General features: G+C 45.0%; 1 protein-coding gene across 5 annotated transcripts in view; it reads left to right on the top strand.

Annotated features, from left to right (window-relative positions):
- Positions 1-27,381, top strand: part of LOC307245892 (actin-binding LIM protein 1-like) — a gene marked incomplete at its 5' end in the record, with an annotated part of 32,321 nt that extends 4,940 nt beyond the window's left edge. For 2 of the 5 annotated variants that reach the window (XM_080021618.1, XM_080021621.1), the window contains 20 exons: positions 5,357-5,491; positions 10,674-10,857; positions 12,211-12,317; positions 15,757-15,883; positions 16,734-16,827; positions 19,138-19,225; positions 19,429-19,487; positions 19,732-19,797; positions 20,554-20,631; positions 21,588-21,764; positions 22,492-22,524; positions 22,808-22,925; positions 23,360-23,437; positions 23,968-24,015; positions 24,886-25,029; positions 25,290-25,372; positions 25,518-25,653; positions 26,500-26,564; positions 26,677-26,740; positions 27,028-27,381. In XM_080021618.1, coding sequence (XP_079877744.1) covers positions 5,357-5,491; positions 10,674-10,857; positions 12,211-12,317; positions 15,757-15,883; positions 16,734-16,827; positions 19,138-19,225; positions 19,429-19,487; positions 19,732-19,797; positions 20,554-20,631; positions 21,588-21,764; positions 22,492-22,524; positions 22,808-22,925; positions 23,360-23,437; positions 23,968-24,015; positions 24,886-25,029; positions 25,290-25,372; positions 25,518-25,653; positions 26,500-26,564; positions 26,677-26,740; positions 27,028-27,059 — 1,916 coding nt within the window. In that variant the 3' untranslated portion in view covers positions 27,060-27,381. The remainder of the gene's footprint in view (positions 1-5,356; positions 5,492-10,673; positions 10,858-12,210; positions 12,318-15,756; positions 15,884-16,733; positions 16,828-19,137; positions 19,226-19,428; positions 19,488-19,731; positions 19,798-20,553; positions 20,632-21,587; positions 21,765-22,491; positions 22,525-22,807; positions 22,926-23,359; positions 23,438-23,967; positions 24,016-24,885; positions 25,030-25,289; positions 25,373-25,517; positions 25,654-26,499; positions 26,565-26,676; positions 26,741-27,027) is intronic. The other 3 variants (XM_080021619.1, XM_080021620.1, XM_080021622.1) reach the window with 3 other exon arrangements.

Here is a 27,381-nt window from a genome sequence, read left to right as displayed (position 1 = left end):
GCACGGCAGGCACCAAGCCTCAAAGGAGATCTTTAATACTGAATACCAACAGAAAAAACAAAAAGTTTTTTTCAGCTTTAGTCATGGAATATGTGAAGTATTATGTAAAAAAATAAAATAAAATAGAAAATAAGTTATGTACTGTATCGTTTTGTTATTTACAACCTGAACGGAACACTACATTGAACCACGAACAGTGAAGAATTAAAAATAATGTTTTAAGGCTTGGGAAACAACTACTATTTCTTTCAGTCCTTATTTAAAAATGTCATTTTATGGTCAAAATGAATCTCAAAGACCAATGAAATAAGTGAAATAATATTCAACAGCTGAGTGGAAATTCCAGTATTTCTGTGTGAGAGTGAGACGGTTAATTTCTGTTTGTTTATGCATGTATACATTGATTCAGGTTGTGCAACAGGTTAGTGTGTGTGTGTGTGTGTGTGTGTGTGTGTGTGTGTGTGTGTGTGTGTGCGTGTGCGCGCAGTCAAAGTGCACATGCTCTGGTGTCAACACATGGCGGACTCAAGCAGAAGCTGCCATGGCGGTCAAATCATTATTATTATTATTTTTTTTCTGGTGTTAACTTTCTCAGGTCTGAGGTGAGAATGATCTGAAACTCTATCCTGGGACCAGCTCATGTTACGTCTGCTCTGCACAATACGTCTTGCCAGCATCCCATTCCAACAGGTTTCCACCAATCACAACCGTTTATCTAATATGGGGCGGGGTTGATACCGTGACAATGCAGAGGAGAGCCCTTTGCACACCTTACCAAGATGGCCGCCGCCGACCTGGAACGGTCTGTTGAATCCGCTATCGCCGTTGAGGCAGTGATGGAATGCGCCAGAGTTACTCCAGACTCCCGAGTCGTTTCAAAGGCTTGTTCTCTCAGAACGAAACCTCTGCGACTCGTGCATTTCTATTTCCTGCTGTGCATTTTTGTCCGTTTTGTCTTCCCTTTACACCAGGACTTCCTGTCTGCTACCGGTGCACACTGGGAGCTGGGGTTTAAAACCAGTGGCGTGTAGTGCATGGTGGTAGTACTACAGTAGCCGAGCACCCTTCTCAAGGGTTACCAGGCTAAGCAGAGTCTCACGCCGAGCGGCGACCCGAGGACGCGTCAGGTCGCACGTTGTCCTCTTCTGTCGCGCCAAAGGCCAGAGAGACAGACGGGTCCGAGGCGTGCCCTCGGCGCTCCGCTCGGACCCGGCGTTTAGAATCCAACCCCAGAATCCAATTACGATCCATTACGACTTTTTTTCGACTTCAAGGGATTTTCAGGTCGCTATGAGAGAAGCCAAGTGTCAGGTTGTCCCAGGATTCAAGGACTTTTCGGCGGTAGACGAGTTGAGGTTTTTGAGCCCGGATCGAGTCATCGATAACGACGGCTGGAAGACATTGACCACAAATACAAATATCACTGTATTATTTTTGACCGTAATAGTAATACCTCAATCTCGATAGTTTCACAGTATTTTCTGGGTGACAATTGGTGCTGTCATGATTGAACTGGTGTTTATCGGTGTCATTCAAGTTAAATGTTCAGTAGTTCTTGTAGCCGGCCGGGTCCCCTCCCCGCTCGGCGGTCTTACAGGCCGGAGACAGCGGGTTTCCACGTTTAGCTGTCCTTCTCCGGTTTCCCTCTTATGTGCTGTCATTCTAAATCCACCTTTTGCTAAGACCTAACGCCACGCCGGGCTTTCCATTCTGGGAGAGAACAGCGTGGAGCCTGTGGGGGGAAAAAAAAAACAAAAAACAAAAAAACCCTCCACGTCGGACAGCCGCCGGCGCTGTTCCGTCTTCACATTCCCGACACGTCAACACTCACTCTGGAACCAAATTCTAGTTTGTTTGGAGCCGGGTGACACCGGAGCGCAACACGAATACATACTGCGGGGCAGTAGCTCGGGAGGTGGAGTTGACAGTTCGATCCCCGGCTCCTCCTGCTAACATGCTGAAGTGACCTCGAGCGAGACACTTAACCCCTTATTGCCCCTGATGGCGGCGTCCATCGGTGTATGAATAAGTGTAGTTTAATTGGACAAAAGTGTCTCCTAAATGATGATGTACTGTATATAAGAAACCGTCTCAGGAAACAGGAATTCAGGTTCCAGTACTTTTGGCCTAACCGCAGGAGGAGCTTCGCTCGGAATTTGGTTCCACTTCGATAGTTCCCGGTCCCCAAAAATATCCCCGCCAGCGAGGTGCCGGTGCAGGCACGGGTTGTAGTACTGAACAACGCTGGTTGGTCAACGCACAAGCAACAGGGCTTTTTTTTTTTTTTTTTTTTTTAATAAAAGGAACGGGAAGCCAGAACCTGGAATACAGTGAGCGATGCGACCGGCCCCTGCTGAAATGACGTATCCAACCAGCCGCACGTTTGGCGTCGCCTCACCCTGATCTCCACGGTTCACCCGGTGCCGTGGGAAAGCAACCAAGAACTATTTCAGGGAGCGTTTCAGAATGTTCCGGGTCCAGATGGTTCCTTATTTAGCTCTTTGACTTGTTGGAGAAGAGCCTAATATGCCAAAATCGTGTAGTTGAGGCATGTCGTTTGAGAAGCTCCCCTGCTACTATCAGGAGGACTGGGCAGCAGACATCACCTGGACCGCCTTGGCATGGCGGTCCAGGTGATGTCTGCCAAGGACCGACTCCAGTTCTTGGGCCAGTGCCTTGCTCAAGGGCAGTGACGCGAGGGTGAACCTAACCTACGCGGATCATTTGGTGTGAGAGGGGGGGGGGCACTGGAGTGAGCCTGCAATCTGACATCTCCAGGAGGGGTTGAAGGCAGGACCTGTGAAGCATCAGCACAGCGTCTCCTAGCAGGTGGTTGGTAAATACAGATGGTTTCACTCCATACGATCTCCATTACTGTTGACACTTCAATCCACTACATACTGTACAGTACCAGGGGTGCGCTGACTTTTTAATTAAAGCTCTTATCAGTCCTCAGCAAAGTCAGAGGTCCAGGACTATTGCAGTGGACTGCAACGGCATCGGTGTCCAGAACTACTCTAGAACGTTCTGCAACTGTACGTAACAGTGCATTGAATTGGGGACGTGCAGCGTTTGGCACATGCAACCGATGATTTGAACCAAAATCCTATAAAGGCACTGAAGACGGTCACGTCTTTGATATGTGACCTAGAAGCAGGATCATCATAGTTGAGACGACCAATGACGGTAGCTCGATTTTAAAAACCACGTCTTCCCACTAATGTTTAAAATGCGGGTTCCCCTTTTCGGTGGCATTGACTGGGATTGCCCCCCCAGGAGGAGAGAGCATTTCTCAGGCCGGCAGCAAAACTTGGCACAACACCGGTGGAGAGGTCTCGTAGGCTGCTGTCGCTCGCTTTGAGGTACAAGACGCAAACGTTTTCACCTGGATCCAGGTTGATTCGTGTTTCAGACTCTGGATTTAAAGTGACGTGGGAATATTATTTACACTTGGAAAACCTGTGCAGTAATATAATGCAGTTGGTGGTACAGCACAGTACATACCGACACATCTATTGTATCCTGATGGACACATGCTTTTACTACTCAAAAGGATTATAACCACGCCGAAAAGGTCTCTGGTTTTATCACTTTCATCCCACCAAAATAATAATAATAATAATAATGAACTTATACTAATAACTTAGTTAATATATAGCAATAATTTACAATTATAATTTATACCCTATAAACCCATTTACCAATAATCCTGTGCCGAGAATCGCATTTGTATATTCTGTATATTTTTATATATTTGACTATTTATGTTTTGTATTTTTCACTCTTTGTGAAAGCGTCCCTCTGAGAACCTTATCCTAACCTCTAGGAACGCCAGGCCTCCTAATCTCGCGCTACGTGCTTGTCGCTGTGGCAACAAATCTCTGCGGTCACCGTGGGCCTGCGTGAGAGAGAGAGAGAGAGAGAGAGAAAGAGAGAGAGGGGAGGAGGGCAGGGTTCACCTTCTTCCTCCAGCTCTTCTCCTCCTATTAGCGCCACTCCTTCCTCTCCTCCTTTCCTTTCCTCCTCCCCATGTCTCTCCTCCTTTCCTCCTCACCTCGTCCCCCTTTCTCCTCTGTGCTGCTTATTTATTTTCCTTCCTTCCTTCCTCTACGCCACCTTTCTCCACCTGCTTTCACCTCCTCTCCTTGTTCTCCTCCCCTTGGCCCCGCTCCTTCTGTCCTCCCTCGCTCTCCTCCTTTTCTCTCCTCTCCTCGTCCCTTCTCCTGCCTTCTCCCTTCCTCTCATCTTTCCCTCTCCTTTGCTTCCTTCCTCTCTCCTTCTCCTCCTCCCCTCCCCCTCCATCACTGAACACGTCACTGAAGTTCTGGAAGTTAGAGCATCAGGATTTTCCGATAGATAGACGTAAATAAGGTTCAGCCTCTGATGATTACAGATGTGTGTTTTACCGTGTTTTACTGTGTTTAACTGTGTTTTACCGTGTTTAACACATGGACATTGTGATCAGCGATGGATCTTTACAACAACAGAGTTTTAAAGCTCTGCTGTTCTGTTGCGTGACTGACATAAAGCTGTGTGTGTGTGTGTGTGTGTGTGTGAGTGTGATTAAGGGATGGTAGTAATGAACTGCTGGAGCTGAAAGAGCGTGAGACATTGTCTCACACAAAGAGAGAGAGAGAGACTATTGTTGGTCTATTGGAGAGGCACATCCATCATCCCTCTATCACCCATCCAGCTCTCTATCAACCATCATCCATCCATCTTTTCATTTTCTTCAAGTCTAAAGGTGTTTTCTCTGTATAAAGTACTTTCCAGAGGGTGTGGCCCCCTACAGTCAGGCAGTTTGTTGACATGTCCCGCTCTCTAAACTAAATAAAATATTGAAAGTGTCTGTAAACCACCAGACAGACAAACAGACAACAGGACGTTTGTAGAAGTGAGTGTCTCACAGAAAGAATGTGAATTCTGTTCATTTTTAGAGAGGTTGGCACTTTTTGTATTTTTAGAGCTTATAGAGCTTATTGTGCGTCATCACCGGGTGTCATGACATTTCACTGCATATATGTATGACCGTATGTATATGTATGTGACAAATAATCTCTTGAACTTGAACTTGAACTTGAACTAATGAGAAAATCCACACGGTTGACTCAAAACTCTGGAATGGAACTTTACTTTCTGAACCCGGATTCCACAACCCTGGGAAATGCTGGGTTTTGTTTAAGGTTCTACCTTGGTTCAACATTGCACATGGAGTCGACGGAACATGAGCAGCTTGCTGTGTTGAGCTCTGAATGGGGCGGTCAAAACACAGCAATGTATCACATGAGCTGTCAAATCATCCCATCCATCGATCCATCCTCTAATAACAGAACCTCCCCCCCCCCCCCCCCCGCAGTGCACAATGCTCTGGACGGCCACGCTCCTCGGGAGAAACGGGTGGTTCAGTGCCACCGGTGTGGACAGCCGTGCAAGGGGGAGGTCCTGAGGGTGCAGACCGCACACTTCCACATCCACTGCTTCACCTGCAAGAGTGAGTAGTGTGTGTGTGTGTGTGTGTGTGTGTGTGTGTGTGTGTGTGTGTGTGTGTGTGTGTGTGTGTGTGTGTGTGTGTGTGTGTGTGTGTGTGTGTGTCTGTTAGTGTGTGTGAGAAGCGATGCAACTTCCTGTTTCTAGTGTCTTACTTCGTGTTTCTTCTCTTACTTCGCGTTTCTAGTCTCTTACTTCCTTTTTCTCCTCTCCTACTTCCTGTTCTTGTCTCTTACATCCTGTTTCCCGTCTTTTACTTCCTGGTTCCTTTGTCTTACTTTGCGTTTCTTCTCTTACTTCATGTTTCTCGTCTCTTACTTCCTGTTTCTCATCTCTTGCTCCCTGTTTTCGTCTCTTCCTGTTTCTAGTCTCTTTCTTCCTGTTTCTCGTCTCTTACTTCCTGTTTCTCGTCTCTTGCTCCCTGTTTTCGTCTCTTCCTGTTTCTAGTCTATTGCTTCCTATTTCTCGTCTCTTACTCCCTGTTTTCATCTCTTACGTCCTGTTTCTAGTCTCTTGCTTCCTGTTTCTAGTCTCTTGTGTTAGCGTGGTTGTAGCCCCAAGGCATTAATAGAGTTGTGTATAATGTAATCTGACTTGATCTAATCCCGGTACACAAATTGGTGCACCATCCTGAAATCTCTTTTCAGGACTGAATACATCCGTCGCTGTTGAGCGATTAGTGTTTTCCCAATGTTTTCCTTCCTCTCTGTGCCTGGAAACAAATGTAAGATCAAACATTCAGAGAACCAGAGATTTATTTTGATTAAAACAGAGTCATAGATGAATGCAGGTAGTAATAACTCAGATTTGAAAGATGTTCTCTGATGTAACACACATCCTCGCTTGGTTTAGAGTTTCATTTCTCTTGTAGCTACTGACGTCCAATCTGAATCTGTCCTTAATCCCAGATTACGCTGCAGGTACATTCAGATAAGAAAGTTGTTGTTATGTTTGTTGTCGTTTATTATTGTTACTTTTTTATTTCCATACATTAATGTAAAGCACTTTGAGTTGCATGTTATGTATAAAATCTGTTATTTGTTAATAACACAGGGCTGGCACCCTATTGTAATTGTACGGCAGCCCCTTACTGTTATTGTAAGAGAAAGATTATCTGAATTTGGAAGCTTCAGACTCTGGAACACCAACTTCTGCATAAATAAACCTCTTGAGTCTTGAACACATGAACACGGTTACATCTTGTTTGAACCGTGCCTCACAAAGATCCACATCCAGAGCAGGTATTAGTGAAAAACATTTTGACCACATTTTGAGAGATTTTAAGACCGACATACCAGTACGCCAGCCCAAAATATGTCCAACCCGGGTAAAAGTATCTGGAAGACAAACGTCAGCATAAGCTACGAACACTGGTGGGGTGTCGTTTATACTGCTAGCTAGGTCACAAGGAACTCGTGGTGTAAATTTTCGTCCAAAATCGATCCACATACGGAGCAGATATTGGTAAAAAGCTGAACATATTTGACCCAAAATATTCAGTTGGTCTGGTTACCTGACACGTCACACGTTTGGTTCTAAAATGAAGGAGATGATATTTACAGTAAGACGCTTAATGATGTCATCATATTATTTACTATAAATGATATTTACTGTAAGATGCTTTACGACGTCATCATATTATTTACTATAAATTATATTTACAGTAAGACGTTTTATGACGTCATCATATAAATTACTATAAATGATATTTACAGTAAGACGCTTTACAACGTCATCATATTATTTACTATAAATGTACAGATTCTGATCGCTGGACTGTGTCCAATGTGCGGTGTGGACTTGGTCACTCTAAACTATGGATTTACCTGTATATTTATATATAACTTCTTACCTGGTGGATGTCAGTAGATCTGTTAGATTGATATTTTCAATCCGCAGTCCATATAACTTTGCCGGATGAATGTAAAAATGAATGAAAAATGAATCCTTCAAATGTCATCTGAGCGTCTCGAAAACACTGAAATGTGTGATTCATGGATGAGTTCATGATTGAGAATGTCCACCGTGTCCAGGGTACAGAGTGAACACAGTCATTCTGTACTTGTTAGACGTTACCAAACTATGGATTTACGTGTATATTTATACAGCTTCTTCCCTGGTAGATGTCAGTAGATCTGTTAGAATGATATTATAAATCTGTGGTCCACATTACTTTGCTGGATTAATGAAAATACAATAAACAGTAGTCCACAGGGTTCATCATGGCATTCACTGGAAAGCTCTGAAATGTGCAGCTGAGTGATGTGTTCAAAATCCAACCAGGCATTGGAAAAATAGAAGCTGTGAAATGTTTATTGCTTATATAAATACCACTACGTTTCTCGTTTTCATGGAAAGTAACTTACTGAAAAATTACAAATAATTACGTAATTATTACATTCAACTGTTAATTTACGGGAATACATCATAATTGATGTATAACAGGCACAACGTAATCTCCGTAACGTAATCACACTCACATATGTGACAAATAATCTCTTGAATTTGAACTTGAACTTGAACACTGCAGATACTTCAATGCATTCAAGGTAAGATAAGAATAATATAGTTTAAAATAAAAACAAGACTTGGTTTGTAAAACACATCAGGTACAAACAGTCTTCTTCAGCTAAACTTAACAATTTTTAATGAAAAGGCAGAAAGTGTTTGTAATATTAACAAATTATTCAATAACAATTATAATTAAAAATGATCATTGAAGTTACATAAATGTTGTCTGTATTATAGTATAGACAAATAAGATATTAAACTGAATTGTACATTATTAACAGAATAGTACAATAAAGTAGTAATTACAAATGAATGTATTTATATATTTTTAAAATGAAATATATTTATTGTTATGAAAAGTAATTACTGAAGTTGTTTTTGTCATTGTTACAGAACTGAAAAATAGCAGAAAATATAAGACAAGAAAGACTCAGCTATTTAGAACAATTATTTAGAACTGACCTATCTTCATAATGCTTCATGAAAATGCTTCATACGTAATGCCATGAAAGTTGCACACATGAAATTCCTTGAATGTAATTACCCTACGTTTTTATGTCCAGGTTGCTCTGAAGGTCAGTCACAATATTATAAAAGAAACTATGGACGTAACTACCCGACGCACACCTCGATTATGCACATTTTAGTATTTTTAGAGCTTCTCGAGCTTATTGTGCGTAATCACCGGGTGTTGATCTTGAACCGTAATACGTACCTAACGCAAATAAACTGGACCCTGTGTATTGCTGCCTATGTCGCTCATCTTTACATCAGCATTACGTCTAAAACCGGTTACAATTTTCCGAGTTTCCATTGAATGCAGCATCGACTCACGTAATGTCGCAGTGAGTCCTGGTGACACGCTGAATTACTAGTACAAGGATCCTTGTTGCGCGTTGTGACTTTATCCTAAAAATGAGAAGATCCCTGTCTACTTCCTGTCAGGTCCCTGTCTACTTCCTGGTGTCCAGAGTCCTGCCTCTAGTCCATGTTTTGGACTGTTTTCCACTCTTACAGTTTGTATTACGACTGGCTCCAATGCTGCAAGATAAGAAGGAAACAGAATGTATTTATATTTACAAAAAGGGAAAAGGAACAAAAATTTGTTGCACCACCCGACCAGAGGTTTTACAACCTTGGCGTGTGGGTGATGCACGAACGTTGGGCTACTTCCTGTCGTATTAAGTCGGTTTTTCACAAATTCCTGCTCCGTATGTGGATCGATTTGGATGAAACCACAAGATGTCGGCGACGTCCCGGTTCAAATGACACCTCAACATTGTCCATAGCTTCGGTGGTTGTCCTGTTCCAGATGCTTTTAGCCCGAAAATAAGAATTATAATAATCAGAACAATCACAATAGGGTACATATAATATCAATAATAAATTCATTATAATTAGTATGTGCTGTCTAAAATATTATATATTTGGAAACTCGTACACTTTTTTGCAAAATTATTGTTAGGGTCTCCATAGCGGACTAATGTTATCACATGTGAAACTTGCTTCCCCCAATAATTATTAAATAGCATTTAAGACCCAGCCCACAATCAGGTTGAAACACAGGAGCTGTTTGTTGTGACCACTGATCCACCGTGCCTCCATGGGCCGTCTCTGGTGAGACCACCAACACTTCTGATACATATCTGGGATACTAAGGAGTGGATCTCAGTCCTGCGGGTTCTTGCTAAACGGCCTTTCATCTTTTATAAAGAATCCCCCTAAATGTGCAAACGGTGGCTCGGTGTTTTCTCTTACCAGAGGATTCTCCGGGTGGTGAATCTTTCCAGCAGCTTTGCTAATTGCTGTTTTGTGGACCCGCGGTCCTTCTGAATCCCATTGTCCTCACTAATCAACACTGACGGTCGGTTCTCGCTGACCTTTGTGTTGCATACTGACGGAGTTTAGAGCAGGGAGAAAACAAAGAAGTGTTTTCAGACCAGGACAATTCTCCGTCGCTTTCACAAAGGAGGGAAAATTAGTCCCGATTGGCTTGTTCCATGTTGTGATCAATGTGGGAACTTTCCACGTGGGAATTTTTAATGTTTGTCACAATCGTCCGACAACATCCTGTGTGTGATGTCCATGCTCTTTGTTTGTTAGAGCTTCTGCATTTCCAGGTGTGTGATATAGCGATGAAAGGTTCTGAGATTCGATTCTTGACGAGTCACTGGGTAAGAAGAGTCGTTTGATTGGTCCCACTCTCGGTTGGTGCGGTTCAGGTGGTGTAACGCACGTTGAGCGAGGGAGGACTTCCTGAACCATCAACAAGGTTGTTTTTTTTTTTTTTTTTTTTTACTCCAGTCCAAATGATTTATTTTGAGGGAATGCAAAGTTAGAACTCAGGCACATTTTCAACACGAACGCCTTGGCCTTTTTTTCCACATGCATGTGTTCCTTTGTAAATATCAAAGTATTATCAAGTCCAGGATTCACTTGCTCTCACAATCGAATCTTAAAGAACTCCTCTCATTCGTGAATCAAATTTTGCACTGAATCCAGATTCAGACTCAGTGAATGCCTGTGTCTGGCTGATGATGGAACAAACAAACGACTCTTTTGCCCGAGTGACTCTGGACGCCTGAGTCGCTCATTGAAAAGGTTTTTTCCCTGCATCGCCAGCCTGATGGTTTCCCCTCCGACGTCCTGTCGTGGGCCTGTGCTCGTGTCCCCAGTGTGTGGCTGCGACTTGGCCCAGGGAGGCTTCTACGTGAAGAACGGAGACCACCTGTGCACCCTGGACTTCCAGCAGCTCCACGGGACGCGGTGTCATACCTGCGGGGAGTTTATGGAGGGGGAGGTGGTGACGGCTCTGGGGAAGGCGTACCACCCCGCCTGCTTCGTCTGCACCGGCTGCAAGTAAGAGCCCAGCAGAAGGCTAGTTGGAGGGTGGTCTGAATGACAGATCAACTAGTCGGGGGTACAAAAGGCAAAATTTAACTTGCGGATGATTTCACTAAAATTGAATTTCAAGTGGACAAAATGTCAACCATAACATTAAAACCAAAAAGAAATTATATAAATTCCGCTTTTTTTTTTAACTCAGGTTGTTTTTTTCCCCAACAGAAATAGACCATATGAATTTATAAGAGAAAGGAAGAATCAGGCTCAATCTCCATCAGCCTTGTCTCTTGAATTTGAGTCATATCAATGACAAATATACACGGGGTCCAGTTTAGTCATGTTATGTACGTTATACAGGTTTTCAAGGTTCCGTAACTAAACACAAAAGAAAGGGACGGTTCCTCCAAAGGTTCTTAGAACTTCCTTTGCTGCGAAAGCGCCCTCTGTGACCGACACGAAGCTCTTCAAACTAATCACTTCATGCCAACGCTCTTCTACTTCCGGTAAATTAGCAACAGTTTTTCCACTAATTTCCGCTCCAAATAGATAGATGTGGAGAGTGATCAAACTTGAACAACATGATGTCTGAAACATTCCGGATCTAACGAGACCTCAGCCATGTCTGTGCGTACTGCGGTTGCCATGGGCCAGACACTTTTAGCCCGAAATATTAGTTTATTGGCTGAGTGAATAATGATGATAATATTATGAAGTTGATATGATATAAGTATGATGTTCTTCTGGCTTGTATGTGATGTCATGTACTAACATGACATCAAAGAGGGGGAACCTGACTGGGTACAACCGCTCAGAGCGTCTCCCGGCATTCAGCTATTTGGCAGTAAAACAGCCAGTCAGCAGAAAGGGACTCTGGCCTGACGCTCTACTCGTTGTGTGTAGCTGTGTGTATTTATTGTGTATTTATCCAGTAGGTCAGTGAGACACAGACGCCTGTGACGCACAACGGGAACAATCGGACGATTTCCCCCCCGAACCAGGAACAACACAAAGCGCCGTATTCAGTCAAAATGACTGAAACGAGCCCCACCCTCACGCAAACTCATTTGTATTGAAAACTGAAAGAACATTTTCAGTAACAAGAAACTGAGTGGGTACTACTTTGGTTTATTTTAATATTAAAACAAATAGTCTGGTAATAATTGGTAAATGGTGCTAATTGTCTGGAAATTCCAAACAGTTCAGGTCGTATGGTAAATGCTAGAAATGTTCTGTGAAACCAGGCAAAACAAGATAGTTTTGGAGTTTGGGGTTGAGTCTTTATTTTTTGGGCGTTCTGTGTTCTATTAGACAGCACTGTTTGGTTTCTGTATTTATTTCGATGTATTTCTCACATTTTCCGCCCTCCAGACGGCCGTTCCCCACCGGGGACCGGGTCACCTTCAGCGGGAAGGACTGCCTGTGTCAGCGCTGCGTGAGGCCGCATCCCTGCCCGACAAACATCCCCTGCTCCAACAGTGAGTAACAAGCAAACTAACTGTCTGTCTATCTGTCTGTCTGGTGTGCTTATCGGCATGAAAGTCCAGTCCGAGAGTCTGTCCGGGGATTTATTTCAAGCCAACACATTATACAAGCGGACTATTCAGAAAAACAACAAATACAGCTGGTATGACTCAAGTGTAAATAAATACGATGCAGGTCAAATATCGGTTCAGGAGTTGAATGATACCCCTTCCCCACTGCACCAGCAACCTGGTAACACCTGCTAACAATCGTCATTTGTCACCAGTGGGAAAGGAAAAACCCGGGTCTCAGTCCCGGGTCAAGTGACCCGGCAATAGACACGGGTTTTAATCGGCTCCACCTCTGATCGGCTCTGATGTGAACAGGACGCCCGGGTGGACCTACTCGTTTTGGCTCCTTACCCTGCGCCGTGCCACGCCCGTTGAAGTTCCGGAAGCCGCTATAATATATTAAATAATAATTTATATAATAATTAAAATATTATATTAAAAAAAGCTCTAAATGATAATAACTTCATAATAATATTCCAGACACAATATATATTTTTGTATCAGAACAATAACAATAGGGGAGGGGGGGTACAATTCAAGAAGTTCTTTAGTGTCTTGCGTGCATCGGGCTGAAAACCAGTCCTCCCAGTTCAGTTTGTACAGCATTTGATTAATTACACTTTTCATTTAGATAAAAAAAACAACCCCCCCCCCCCCCCCCAAAAGAATAATAGCATAGAAACAGTAACTACGATAATAGTAGAACCCCCCAAAAATCAACTTTTAAGGGGGTTTTTGAATTAAAGGGTTTTACGCCCTATCTCTTGGCCCTGTCCACCCTGTTGACTTGGAACTTTGGGTGCGGAACGGGTGCGGAACGGGTGCGGAACGGGTGCGTAACGGGTGTGTAACGGGTGCGGACGGGGTGCGGACGGGGTGCGGACGGGGTGCGGACGGGGTGCGGACGGGGTGCGGACGGGGGGCGGACGGGGTGTGTGTTTGCTGTTAATTGCTCCGTTTATTCTTCTACTAGTTCTACTTCTTCTCTTTCTTCAGCCTTTTTGAGTCGGCTTCTCGGAGCCTTAAGAAACTCCGAAGGTCGCGAGACTTTGCACACTCTTCAGTCCCGGTGCAGCGTTTGATGTTCCATGCGTCCCGTGCATGGGCGTGGCCAAATGGCTCTTTAGCAGACCGTAGAAAATGTAAAACAAAAAATCCTTTTCACCTTTTGCCACGAAAGCTCACAAAATTGGGTACACATATGTAACATCACTAGACTTAAAAAATAAAGATCAGCGCCATGATCCAAACACAACAGGAAGTTGGCCATATTTAATTAAAGGTGCCATATTAGTCACTTTTTGGTCATCTCCTCCCTGGTCGATTTATGGGATGGGCTTCAAACTTGGCGAGTGTCTACAAGACACCTTCATGATTAAAAGTTGGTAAAACATTGAGTTTTCGTCACACGGTGTGGGCGTGGGCAAAGCCTTGAATTTCATGTTTGGAAAAAAAGGCTGTATTTTCATGACCTTTACGTCTCTTTTTGGTAATTTTCATGCTCCCTACTTTCGCAAACTCCTCCTAGATGATTTATCTGACTGACTTCAAAGTTGCACGTGGAGGACCCAGTCACGGCTGCTTGCAGCTTTTATTCACTTTGAGCCTAAATGGATGGAACGATCGTTTTCAAAATCACAACCCAGGAGGCCCTCAAATGAACTGAAGTGCCAACATTTCAGCAAGTCTCTCGCCGTCTGTTTCCAAGTTGTTTGGCTGGAGCTGCAGCTGAACCAGGTTCAACGATCCTGATTCTCACTACGACAGTGAAAACAAAGTAAAACAGTGACGATATCCACACAGGCACACAGGAAATAGAATAAAATAGAACCATGTCACCAGGTCCAGGTGCTTTTAGGCTTTATAATCAGTTTTGTTCAGATAGTGTGTGTGTGTGTGTGTGTGTGTGTGTGTGTGTGTGTGTGTGTGTGTGTGTGTGTGTGTGTGTGTGTGTGTGTGTGTGTGTGTGTGCGCGCCTTTACACAATAATAAAAACTGGATTATAAAATCCCTTCATTGCATAATAACATTGTTCGCCGCAGAGGTGCCCTAATACACAACAATACTCACACACAGACACACACACACACACAAAGAAACATTCACATGCAGCACAATGGCGTCTTTGTGGAAATGTGCATTGGGAAGCGGAGGAATGATTCCTCAGATGAAGGGGGCAGATAAAGCTGCAGGTTGGAGTTTTGATGAAGAGGTGCAGCGTTCCCTGCACAATGAAGGACCACAGTGAGTGTACGGAGGGAAGCCATCCGTCCAGGCTGCATGGCAGGCTGCTCAGGTCCGGGCTGGTTTGGTCGATGGAACCTCATTTGTTCAGGTGGTGAGGTGTTTGGGGAAACCTGGGCGGACAGGAAGTGATGCCATAACCGCAGGAAGTCGTGCTCGATAACGTGTTCTGCAAATAAACAAACAAGAATTTGATTTAATAGTGTGTTCCTGCAACAGAGGAAGCTGCAGTCCTAGTACCCTACAGCGCCACCCAGCAGGTTTATTTTACCTATTCTACCTGCTACTTTCTGTCCAAGTTCCTATAGTTTTAAAGGTTTATTCCACCCAAATACTACTTTCTGCCCAAATACTTAGAGTTTTAAATGTTTATTTTTTTATAAACTCTTATCAGTCCCACAACGGGGAAATTCGCAATTTCTCTACATTTACCCATCCTGGTATCTGACGTATCTAGGAACAGTGGGCTGCCATGTAGAGGCGCCTGGGGAGCAGTTAGGGGGTTAAGTGTCGTGCTCAAGGACACATCAGCATGCTACCAGGAGGAGCCTGGGATCTAACCAGCAACCTTTTACTTACTAGACAACCCGCTCATATCGTATCCCTCATACCTCTGAAATGTAACTTTAAAACTTCATGTTCCGTGTTTAAATTCTTCTTCCATGTTCAGAGCAGTGTGCAGCTGTTTTTAGTGCAGGTTCCAGCTCTGATTTAATACTCCAATTTGGTCCAAAACACAGGAACAGTCACTTCATTCTGTATTCGTTTCTAAAGGAATTTTGATCACTTATCATGTTAAATGTTTTTCTTATCTTTTTTTTTTTCTTAAAAAAATGTAAAAAGTATTTTCAGGAAACAACAACCAACAGAAATACTTTTTAAAATGTTCCATGTATTGTGATGGATTGGATTAATGGATTAAGCGAAGCTAATAACACGATGAACGCAGAAACATGGATTTGTCATTTACTGTCATTTTCACCTAAAAGCTAAAGATGAAAGATAATCAGAACAGAGCAAAGATTGTGATTCAGACGGCGGATTCAACCCCAAATTCATATCCACGTCCAGAGCGCCGTGTCGGCCCCCGGCAGGGTGAGCAATGTGCATTCCTCGGTGGTTGTTTCCTGTCTTCCAGACTGCGTGGGCTGCGGCCGGGACATCAAGAACGGGCAGGCGCTGCTGGCGCTGGACGGCCGCTGGCACCTGGGCTGCTTCAGGTGCAGGAGCTGCTCCCGGCTGCTGACCGGGGAGTACATCAGCAAGTGGGTGTCGAGGGGATACCGCTGTTTTAAGGTTCTCGGCCAGCGCTTCACAGGCGTGTTCCTGCCCCGACGCACTTTTTACAGCGAAATGAGCCCGCGGTGCAAAAGCACTCTCCACTTACTCATTAACAACAGCAGCAGCGTCTACAGATTAAACATTCACGGTTTTGGGAGAATTTAATGACGCTGCACAACTCGGAGCGGAACCGACTGATGTTCACCGCTCAGGAGGACTCACTTTGCACTACACCAACTGAACCACGCCAACCGAGAGTCGGGAAACGTACAGACTCTTTTTACCTAGCGACTCGTCAAGAACCGAATCTTGAAAACAGAGTCAAACATTCGTCGCTACTAATAGTTCTGACTTTCAGTGTGAAACGTGTTCTGATGAACACTGAGCTGAGCTGCTGTTCTGCCCGAAGCGATCAACTAGATGAATCAGTGACGCCCTGCAGTTTGGATCTTGCAACACAGGGGCTAATTTCCATTATTTCTTTTTGAAAGTAGAATTTGAAAATTCTTCACGGCGCCACCCGGTGAGCGCTCACGGCACAGCGATTGGGGGGGAAAAAACACTGTTTCAGACCATGGGTCCCAAACGACAGGCCCGGGGACCACAGCCGGCCACTACGTGGTTAGAATATATGGTTAAATCCGGCCTACAAATTAAAACTAACACTTAATTAATCTGCACGATTTTACTTGTTGTTTTCAGAATATAAAACAGAATTAATAAAGACGAACATCACAGGTTTACACAGGGTCCATCAGCGTCAGCCCTTTGTTTCCTGCGTCTGTTCAGCACGCACTCTGACACTGTGTTGGTGTAAACTCTCCTTTGTCTCAGGGACGGCGTTCCGTACTGTGAGAGGGATTACCAGCTGCAGTTTGGAGTGCAGTGTGACGCCTGCAAACAGTTTATAACGGGGAAGGTTCTCGAGGTAAGAGACGACAATACAAACACGTCCACCCGGCTGCGGATGAGCATTCACCTTTGAACACATTCCACATTCCACACAGAATTTCACAATTTCACAAAAAACACCAGAGCGCTATCAAGCCACAAAATCATAAAATGATACTGTATATATACAGTTATACATTATACGGTTTTGTTAGAATATCTGATCCCTGCTGTTTAGAAGGAAAAAAATAATAATAAATAAAACAAAATGAAGAATACCTAAATATTTTAAACAAATTAATGAAATAACTTATTTGTCGACAGAACTCCGCTATCTATATATATATATATATATATATATATATATATATATATATATATATATATATATATATATATATACACACACACACTGTATATATAGACAAAAAAATATTAATTTATATTATTGTATCTTCATTAACATTAACATGTAAATCTAAATCCTCACTGTTGAAGCTAAACCTGTGTAGCTGCATTAATTGTAAACTCCATTCAATCAGTGAATTCTGATTGTAATGAACCAAGCGCTCCACCTCGAGAGTACACACAGTGTGTGTGTGTGTGTGTGTGTGTGTGTGTGTATGTGTGTGTGTGTGTGTGTGTGTGTGTGCGTGTGCGTGTGGGGTAGCTATGTGGGTGTGGAGGGTGTTATTGAACCACAGGACATCTGGTTTCGGAGCCTGTGATACTCTGGGGGGTCGACCCCGTTACACTCTGACAGAGTCTGGGTGGAGCAGCCGTTGTACCGAAGTGGGACCCTTCACATTTAAAAAGTAGAAGTCTTCCCAGACCCCTCCTCCATGTTGAATATCAGAATGTTGTTCAATTCAGTTTGCACTACTCTCAGAGAACCGTGTAGTTACTGTATCTCCACCACCAAGTACGTGAAGAACACCACCCCGTACCGGAAGGTTCATCCAGGCGTTTTCTGGAGTTCTTGTTCTCATGTGAACCTGAGATTTGAACAGAATTTCGACCGTGAGAGACGAGGTGGAGCGAAGCCATGACAACCCCAAGACCAGACGACGATCTGCTGGAGGAAGCGGAGGAAGGTTCTGAGCGAGCGTGCACCACCTTCTCAGCAGGTCCAAGAGGGAGCGACCTGGAAGCCTGGACGTTGCTTCACCTCGACATGACCGCTTGAACGGCAGCTCCACCTGGACTCCTCCTCCACTGTGCTCCCCATCCGGGGGGAGGGAGAGAGAGAGAGAGAGAGAGAGAGAGAGAGAGAGAGAGAGAGAGAGAGAGAGAGAGAGAGAGAGAGAGAGAGAGAGAGAGAGAGAGAGAGAGAGAGAGAGAGAGAGAGAGGAGAGAGAGAGAGAGAGAGAGAGAGAGAGAGAGAGAGAGAGAGAGAGAGAGAGAGAGAGAGCGCAAAGTGTGGAGTTAGTTGATGACTGTCAACACACAGTGGAGGTAAGAACGTCTCCAGACGTTAAACACTTGAATATAGTTTGAATGTAGTTATGATTGAAGGGTTTGATGCTGTTCAGAGCAGATTTAACTCATCGGTGTGTGATGAACAGCTGTGCATAGCTGCGACCCCGTGTGGTGACGTGGTGCATGGACTTGAGTTTTTTTACTATTTTTAGTATTTTAAGTTCATTTAAGGTGTCTTTGTTTAGACGGGAGGCTGAATGAAAGATGATATAAACACAACAGTGAAATAGTTTTATACTGGGGGGGGTGGGGGTAACTCAGTATTTGTATGACTGTGACTGAACAGTTATTTCGATGTCTCCACCTCTGCTTATTGACTGATTTTGTTCTGTTCAATAAGAAAATTGTCAGTTTGCAATTTCTCACTGTTTCTGCAGAAAAGAGCTACACACACACACACACACACACACACACACACACACACACACACACACACACACACACACACACACACACACACACACACACACACACACACACGGAACAGATCAGATTGTGTCACCGAGGTCGGTACCCCAGAGGAAAGGCTTTGAGTGTTTCCCTGGAAACCATGGAGACAACAGAAGCACATCTGGGGAACATCACAGCTCTCTGCAACATGGCGGCACAAAGTGTGTGTGTGTGCGTGTGTGCGTGTGCGTGCGTGATAATTATAATACTTTTGTTCAAGGTATATAAACAAAAATAAATCACATAGTAGAATACAGGAATGCATAAAGATTACAGGAAAAAGTGGGGATTGAGGTTTGGATAGTTCTTGGATACTACCCGGATACTTCTTTGATACTATTTGGATACTTCTTTGATACCATTTGGATACTACTTGGATACTTATGGATGGTAATCAGGTTTTCTTGTCTTTCTCCAGGCAGGAGATAACAGCTTTCACCCCAGCTGCGCACGATGCTGCAAATGTAAAAACATGTTCAGAGAAGGAGAGGAAATGTACCTGCACGGTGAGTTTGGAGAGTGTACGGCGAAGAAAAACCCCCGATGGACTTCTAATGAAGGCGCCACGAGGCGCGTATCCGGGAGGTTTACACTCTTCACCTTTCAGTGCACCACGCAGCGTTTTTTGCTTTTGGACGTAGCCGAGGTGTTTGTTGCCCTTGTCAAAGCGGAGGGAGCTACTTTTTGGTGCTTGTGCTTCTCGCGGCAGGATCGACGGTGTGGCACCCAGACTGCAGGAGCGACAGCAGGGCAGAGGAGAGACACAGGGTGAGGCCATCTGCACGTCTCCACCTGTCTAACCTCTTTGTCTGTTCTACCGTCCGCGTTCTGATCAGGCACAGGACTCCTCCTCCTTCTCCTCCTCCTGTCGACATCAGTTTGAGATGCAGTGGAATCCAGAAAGCAGAAGCCTTTCATTTCATTTCAGTCGTCTTAAACGAGGTGTCGACTGATGTGAAGGGGTCGCTGTGCTGCTGGTGAACGTTAAGCAGGATCTCCTTTCCCTCCGCAGACGTCTTGGTCCGTCAGATCCACAACGCCGTCCCTTGATTTCTTTTTCCCGCCGTCCGAACTCCAGGTCTCAGCGCCGAGCCCGCCGTCTGCACCGTTTGAGCGCTGAGCAGGCTGTAGCTCCACCGCTCGGGCCCGCTGCACGCTAACGCCTCACGTCATCCTAGAAATCCACTATTTAGAGTTAATTTCTGAAATGGCGGTGACTAAACTCACAGTTCACAGTTTGAGGGTTGCAGATGATGAATGATTGCGGTGAACTCATCGGATTATCAGAGGTTTGCTGTTAAAGAGCCTCAACTGGCAACCCCCGCCAAACATCTGGCAACCCTGCTCTTGCGAGCAGCGGGTTCCCTGCCTGCTCGCCAGTGTGACAGCTCATGAGCTAAAAGTCGAATAATGAATGAAGTAGTGATGAAGTCCTGAAGCACTCTGCATGTTCCACCAAACCCATTTGCTTTAGGTCTTTCCTCAAGAACAACCGACGAAAGGTTTTGTGAATGAGACGGAGTGTAGTTCAGAGGGGGACGGTCTCAGGGGCCCTCAGAGCCGAGCGCCTGCCGACTCCGTCCCCCTGGGTTTCCGCATTAAAATACGTCAAACGATGCCGCAGGAGGGCATTGGTCGGGGTAAAACGGGTGTGGTAAACACGCTTTTTAATGGTGCCGGTACAAGACCTCCAGCCGGGCTTGCTAGAACGCAGCGCTTCCTTTGTTTCACGTTTCGGGGCTGAAACGGTGTATTTTGTGAGGCATTCCCCGGCGCGGTTCGCGTGTGTCGGCGCTAAAATAACGCAGCTTTTCCCTGTTTGGTGCCCCCGCAGGCGACCAGATCCTCCACCGAGAGCATCTTCTCCAGACCCGGCTCCAGCGTCCCCGGCTCCCCCGGTCACTCCTTCTATGTGAGTTGTGGGCGGGAAGCCGCCGTTTGGCGTGGATTCCAGGCGCACGGCGTTCTGTGTGGGCTGACGCACCTCTCATCCTTCATTCCGTCTCGGCAGGAGAACCCCACTCGACGCGCTGACACTTTTTCCTCAGATTCCAGTTGACGATAGCAGACGATCCTAGGTGTAGATTTACCAAAGACAGGAGTAAAAAACAAAAACAAACAAAAAAACCCAAAAAAACACAGTTTAACACCAAACTCTTTTTGTGCCGTTTTGAGACGTTTTTCTATCCAAACGTGCTTGGCCCTGTAACCTTGACTGATCGGAAGTAGGGAGGCCAGTTTTCCTCTTTTATCTTTTCATTTGTGGTTGAACGTTCCGAAAGGTCAGGCCTTGCTTTTTTCGTTCCCTAAAAGTGCCAACCAGCTGAAAGGTAAAACAGTAGACTGCCCCGAAACCTTGTGCCTGACCAAGATCCACCGCATTATTGAGTTGGATTCTCGACCAGTCGATTTGAATGTCGCCGGATTTCAGATTGAGTGGTTGAATGGAATCCAAACGGTGCCCGGATGTCGTCTTGGTTCCACCTTCTCTCCCTCTGCTTTCCCTTGTTCCGCCTCCGCCATCCGCTGTGCCCCACCTCCGGAAAAACAGTGACTTCCATTTACCCTGACAAACACCGTTTCCCCACCGAAACGTTCTGGATAGATGCCCTTTGAATCTGAATCGGGGATCCAGAAAACAACTGACTTTGTTTCTGTTTTGAGTGGGGTGACCTCTTATCAGAAGGTGGTGCCTCCGCGTGGCGGCGGCGGGGGCAGCGCTTTGTTTTCCCGTCCGATGTGATGTCAGCGGCGACCTTTGACCCTCCGCCCTGCCCTAACCCTGCCTCTCCACCTCCCTTGTCTCTCCGTCCTGTGCTCCCATGTTTCCCCGTGTGTCGTCCTCCTCTGCCTCTCGTCGAACCCCAGGCCAAAGTAGACGGCGAGGTCATTGATTACAAGGATTTAGCCGCCATTCCCAGAGTCAAGGCCATTTATGACATAGAGCGTCCTGATTTGATTTCTTACGGCTCCTCCAACAACAACAACAAGTCGTCCACATTGGACGGCAGAAGACGCAGACGGGACAGACCCGACCCTGCAGAGGTAAAGCTCGTCGCAGCACAAGCTTCTGCCGCTTTTGGTAGGATGCTTCCTGGGTGCGATGCTTCCTGGGTGCGATGCTTCCTGGGTGCGATGCTTCCTGGGTGCGATGCTTCCTGGGTGCGATGCTTCCTGGGTGGGATGCTTCCTGGGTGCGATGCTTCCTGGGTGCGATGCTTCCTGGGTGCGATGCTTCCTGGGTGCGATGCTTCCTGGGTGCGATGCTTCCTGGGTGCGATGCTTCCTGGGTGGGATGCTCCCTGGGTGGGATGCTTCCTGGGTGGGATGCTTCCTGGGTAGGATGCTTCCTGGGTGGGATGATTATTGGGGAGGATGCTTCCTGGGTAGTATGCTTTGCTTCCTGGGTAGGATGCTTCTTAGGTAGGATGCTTCCTAGGTGGGATGCTTCCTGGGTGAGATGATTATTCGGTGGGATGCTTCCTGGTTAGGATGCTTGTTCCTGGGTAGGATGCCTCTTCCTGGGTGGGTTGATTAATGGTAAGGGCACTTCCCAGGTGGGATGCTTCCTGGGTAGGACGCTTCCTGGGTAGGATGTTTCCTAGGTAATGGGCCTCTTGGGTAGGATGCTTGCTGTGTAGGGCGTGTAGTACAATGATATGACCAGACACTGCTTCCTTCAACCCTATTTGCTCTCTAGGTTTAACTCATTTCCATGTCATGTAGAATTCTGACGACACTAAAAACTTTCTTTGTTTTATTTTGTTTTTAGTCACCATGGCCCTTATCTCCCACTCCGTCTGAGGTAAATACTTCACTTTTCTCACAGGAAACTATAACAAAAAAACACTCGACGACCAAAAAAATAACCTGTCAGTCTTCCCACTTGACAAACCCAAAGATGTTATTTGTAAAATCTATACATTAATCCATTCACATGGTTGTGTTTTGCCTATGACTCGGTCGGACCACCAGGGGGCAGCAACCTACAAACGGCTGCTTTAAAAAGCGCAGCATTGAGGCGTCTGTACGAACGAAGCCGTGTTGTATTTACTGGAGTCGTTTGAAGGTTCGTGTCGTCTTCTCAGGCGTTCCCGGCCATGAGGAGATCCACCAGCCAGAGGTCGGTCGCAGCCGCCGCGGCCTCCACCCGCCACAGCTACACGCCCAACGTGCTGGGCTCGCCCCAGCACTTCCACCGGCCGGGTAGGCCACGCCCCCTGCGGGACACCTTGTGCACACGCATTAGATCTATGAAACGGCACGTAACCATAGCAACGGTGCGATTTAAACCAGTGTTGGAACCCGAGTAGAGGAGTGATGGCGGAGGGTGGACCCCGGTTCCTCTGACTCTTCCGCTTCTCCTCCTCTTCCTCCTCTTTGGCTCTTCCTCTCTACCTGTCTTCCTCCATTCTCCTCTTACTGTCCACTTTTCTCCATCTCTTCACTTCTTCCCCTCCAACCTCCTCCTCTTCCTCTCCTCCTCCTGACTCCCCATCTTCTCATGTTCCTTCGCTCTTCCTCTCTACTTTTCTCTTAGTCATGTTTTTTTTCCTCTTGTCTCCTCCCCTCTTCCCTTCTTCCCCCCTTCCCGTCTTCTCCTCTTCCTCCCCTCATCCCCGCTTCCTGGCGACTGGTAGGTGTCCCCTGCGGCTCCGCCCCCTGCGGCCCCGCCCCCTCTCCTCCTTTCTCTCACCACTTCCTCCCCCTGGCGACAGGTAAGCCCCGCCCCCTTCCCGCCTTCATACGCCCCCCCCCTTGACTTTCTCTCAGCGCCGCTTGGAAGCGCAGCGCCCTCTACTGGTGGCTGGGTGTTGTGACGTCTCTAAGCTGCGGTGACCTTTCACCTCCGTACGCCCTTCTCGCCTCTCCACCACTCAAGGATCGGGACGGAAGATTGTGACACGGATACCTGCTGTGGCTTGCTTAATTCGGCCTAAAGTTTGGTGCTAGAAGGTGGTCATTATGCTCTTCGGTTTGTGTCGAAGCAAGATTCCGATCACAGCAGTTATGATCCTAAAATGAGGTTGAAATATAGAAGAACAACTTCACCAGATAAACCAGCTGTAATGCTGTATGACAACACATCACGAAATGTCAATGATTTTAACATTTACGTTCAGGGAATGGAGATGCTCAGATGGTTCAGAATGGCTGCCGCCATTTCTTTATATTATTATATTACCTGATGAGATTAATGGATTCAACTCTACAACAGTTTTCCACATTAATATTTGTTTTGTTGCAGACGAAGGCACCAACATGTACATGAAGCCTCCAATTTACAAACAGCAGGGTAGGACCCCTCCCTACCCCAGATTCTACTAACTACGCCCTTCTCTCAATAACCTAACTACGCCCTTCTCTCACTGATCTAACTACTCCCTTCTCTCAATAACCTAACTCGGCCCTTCTCTCACTGACCTCACTACACCCTTCTCTCAATAACCTAACTACGCCCTTCTCTCACTGATCTAACTACGCCCTTCCCTCAATAACCTAACTCGGCCCTTCTCTCACTAACCTAACTACGCCCTTCTCTCACTCACTAAGGTGCCTGTGTCAGTTGACTAAACACCGTCTGTTTGTTTGTTCTTGTGACAGAAGGAGGTTTCTGATGTGAGTCTGTTTGATGCTGATCATGTTGATCCAGTGCATTTAACGCAGTGGATTCAACTAGAGTGGTTGATTGGATGATTTGGTTGATTGGTTGGTTGATTGGTTGATTGGTTGATTGAATGTGCCCTTCAACCCTCATTCATCTGTCATTGTCTGACTTGCATTAAACTTGTGGTTTCATTTAGATTAGTCACTTTCAAAATGTTTTGTTAACTTCCAACATTAATTGCAGGTTAAAATGTTAATTTAACTCTGGGGAGTAGCATTTACTCCAACAGTCGTCTGTGTTGAAACTCTCAAGAGGCACTTTGAGCAGAAAGTCTTTCACATGCTCAAGTTGACAACAGTTTTTTGTTTTAATTAAATAACAGATATTATATCGATTATATTTCAAAGTATTTTCTCTCCTCTAACAATGAGAATATCTGTAAATAAATGTTCTGTATTTGGAATATCAACATCTGTTCTTGACATGGATGTTAAAAGATCTTTTTATTCGAATGTCTGTTATCTCCATATAAGATGTTTTCCTCGTCGCCCACTCCAGATTTGTTCCTCGTTCCTCAAAGCAAGTCGACAGGAGACATCATCAGATCTGCAAAGTTCCCGGCCGCCTGCTCCCCGAGCCTGGACACCGTCCCGAGGGTGGAGAGCGAGTTCTGGCCCACCCCGCCCTCCCGCGCCGCCTTAGGTACCGAGCTCCAAAATACAGGAACACCAAAATAATAAAGAACAGAAACATGGGATTGTTACTGAAACAAACAAGAAACACTTCAGGGAAATCAGAGAAAGTCTGAGTTTGACGACCGTTAAATTGTTTTATCGGCAACACAGAGGTCGTTGTTTAACAGGTTTCGAATTTCCGAGTGTCCATGAACGCATCGTGACGCAGCTTCCATCGTTTCTATGTGCAGTGGATGAAATGTGTGATGGTTGGTCCCTGTTTGTCAGGCTCGGAGAGGAGGACGCTGCCCCCCGGTGGAGGGGAGGACTCCGTCAAAGGAGGACACCTGCAGGAGGAGCATCTCAACAAGGTGGAGGAAACTGAGAAAACCTGTGAAATGATCCAGTTACACACACACAGTAGAACTGATCCTTTACTACAGTATTTTTCACCACTATGATTCACTGACTTATGACGGGTTAATATTTCTGCACATGTTAATTCCTAAAATCCAGAGCGGTTTGGGGAAGCTCATCCTGATGGAGGAGCGGGAGCGAGCCGCCAGCAGCGGGCGCTACGCCTGCGGCGGGCGCTACGCCTGCAGTGTGTACTCCCAGGGCTCAGACACACACCACTCCAGCACTACAGCCGGTATGAAGGCCAGACACATGTGTTCCATTTTGTATTTTTCAAGATTTGTTTTGTTGGAGGACACTGAAGATCTGCCTTGATGGGGAAAATCAAATTAAAGACATTTTTTTTTTGTTTTACACTTTTTATACTTCACATACATCCATTGATCTGATCTGAGCACAGGTTTAAGTACTTTTACATTTAACACCAACTATAACCATAATGCTATATAATACAACTGCTACTACTACTTCTACTTCTATTATTAATAATAATAATAATAATAATAATAATGATGATGATGATAATAATAACAATAGTATTATTAATAATAACAATAATTATAATATTAATAACAATTATAATGTATTATCATTATTATCATTATTAATAATAATAATAATAATAATAATAATAATAATATGAACAATAATATGAATAATAATATGAACAATAATGTGAATAATAATAATAATAATATTAATAATGATTAATATTAATAATTATAATAATATTGATGGTAATAATAATCATAATAGTAACTTCATACACATTCAGATTCTCATCTTTCAAAAACTGGACAAAGTTTTGAAAGTTTTCTTTCTTCCTCTGATCCATTGATTTGTTGTTGTTGTAGTTTTCCTCCATCACCTGAGGTGGTGGGGGACATGTTTTTTTGTGAATGTTGAGGGAGTAGAATGCTGTGAATGCACGTGTGGCGGACCACGCCACCCACCATGTAAAGCAGCAGGCGGAGGAGCAACACACAGAAAACAAATACACACAACGCTTCTTCCTCGGAAAGTATTTATTTTAAACACAATTATGTTGCAGGCGACAACGTGTGTGTCCTCTCTCTCCTAGATCCTCCTTCTCCCACGTCCAGAACCTGCTCCCTGCCGGGCCACGCCCAGAACGGCCTCCTCCAGGTGGGAGACAACGCCGTCACCTTCTTGTCTTTATTCCGCTAATGTAGATGTTTATCTGATCTCTTTTCCTCCGTCTTACGTGACCTGAACGTCGTGTGTGTCTCCATTAAAGCCCACATCCCCAGAGTTGAACCTGTTCTCCAGCAGCCACGGAGACCTGAGCGCCGGATTGAAAGGTGCGTGCAAATTTTACACAAGATATAATAACCATCGGTCTCATTCACACCAGTGTTGACTCACGTTTTAATGAAAATAATAATAGGAAAAAGCGTTTAACGGATCAAAAAAATAATGGTGTATATAAATATTTTATATTTAATTATTTTATTTGTATTATTATTTATAGTTTATAATATATAAATATATATTTGAAATAAATATTTGAAAAATTTCAGATTCATTTCATTTTTTTCTGAATGTTCTAATTTATTTTTCTCTGTTATTTTCCGGTTCCCTCCTACAGATCACAAGGTACGTTTTAGGGAAGTGTTATAAACGAATAAACTGTGCAGAAAGCTTTTCTATGGAGCAGCTCGATGGCAGATCAAAGTACACCACACGCCACCCTTCCATTTTGAATGCAAAGGGATTTCTCGACTGATCCATTCAAACTTTAAAACCAAATAACAGCTCGTGCCAGAGCAGGTCTTGTGTTTGTGGTGTTGTGTTCCTAAAACCTGACGGTGCTGCTCCGTCCCGTAGCTCTCCTCCACCCAGCGCCCACTAACACGCCTGGACCGCGGGGCCTCCATGCCCGATCTGTCCCAACCAAAAGCAAGTATCGTTTGTGTTCTCCTCCAGTTTATTACAGGAAAAA

The sequence above is a fragment of the Zeus faber genome (assembly GCF_960531495.2).
Source record: "Zeus faber genome assembly, chromosome: 20".
NCBI lineage: Eukaryota > Metazoa > Chordata > Actinopteri > Zeiformes > Zeidae > Zeus > Zeus faber.
This window is presented reverse-complemented; position numbering and strand designations above follow the sequence as displayed.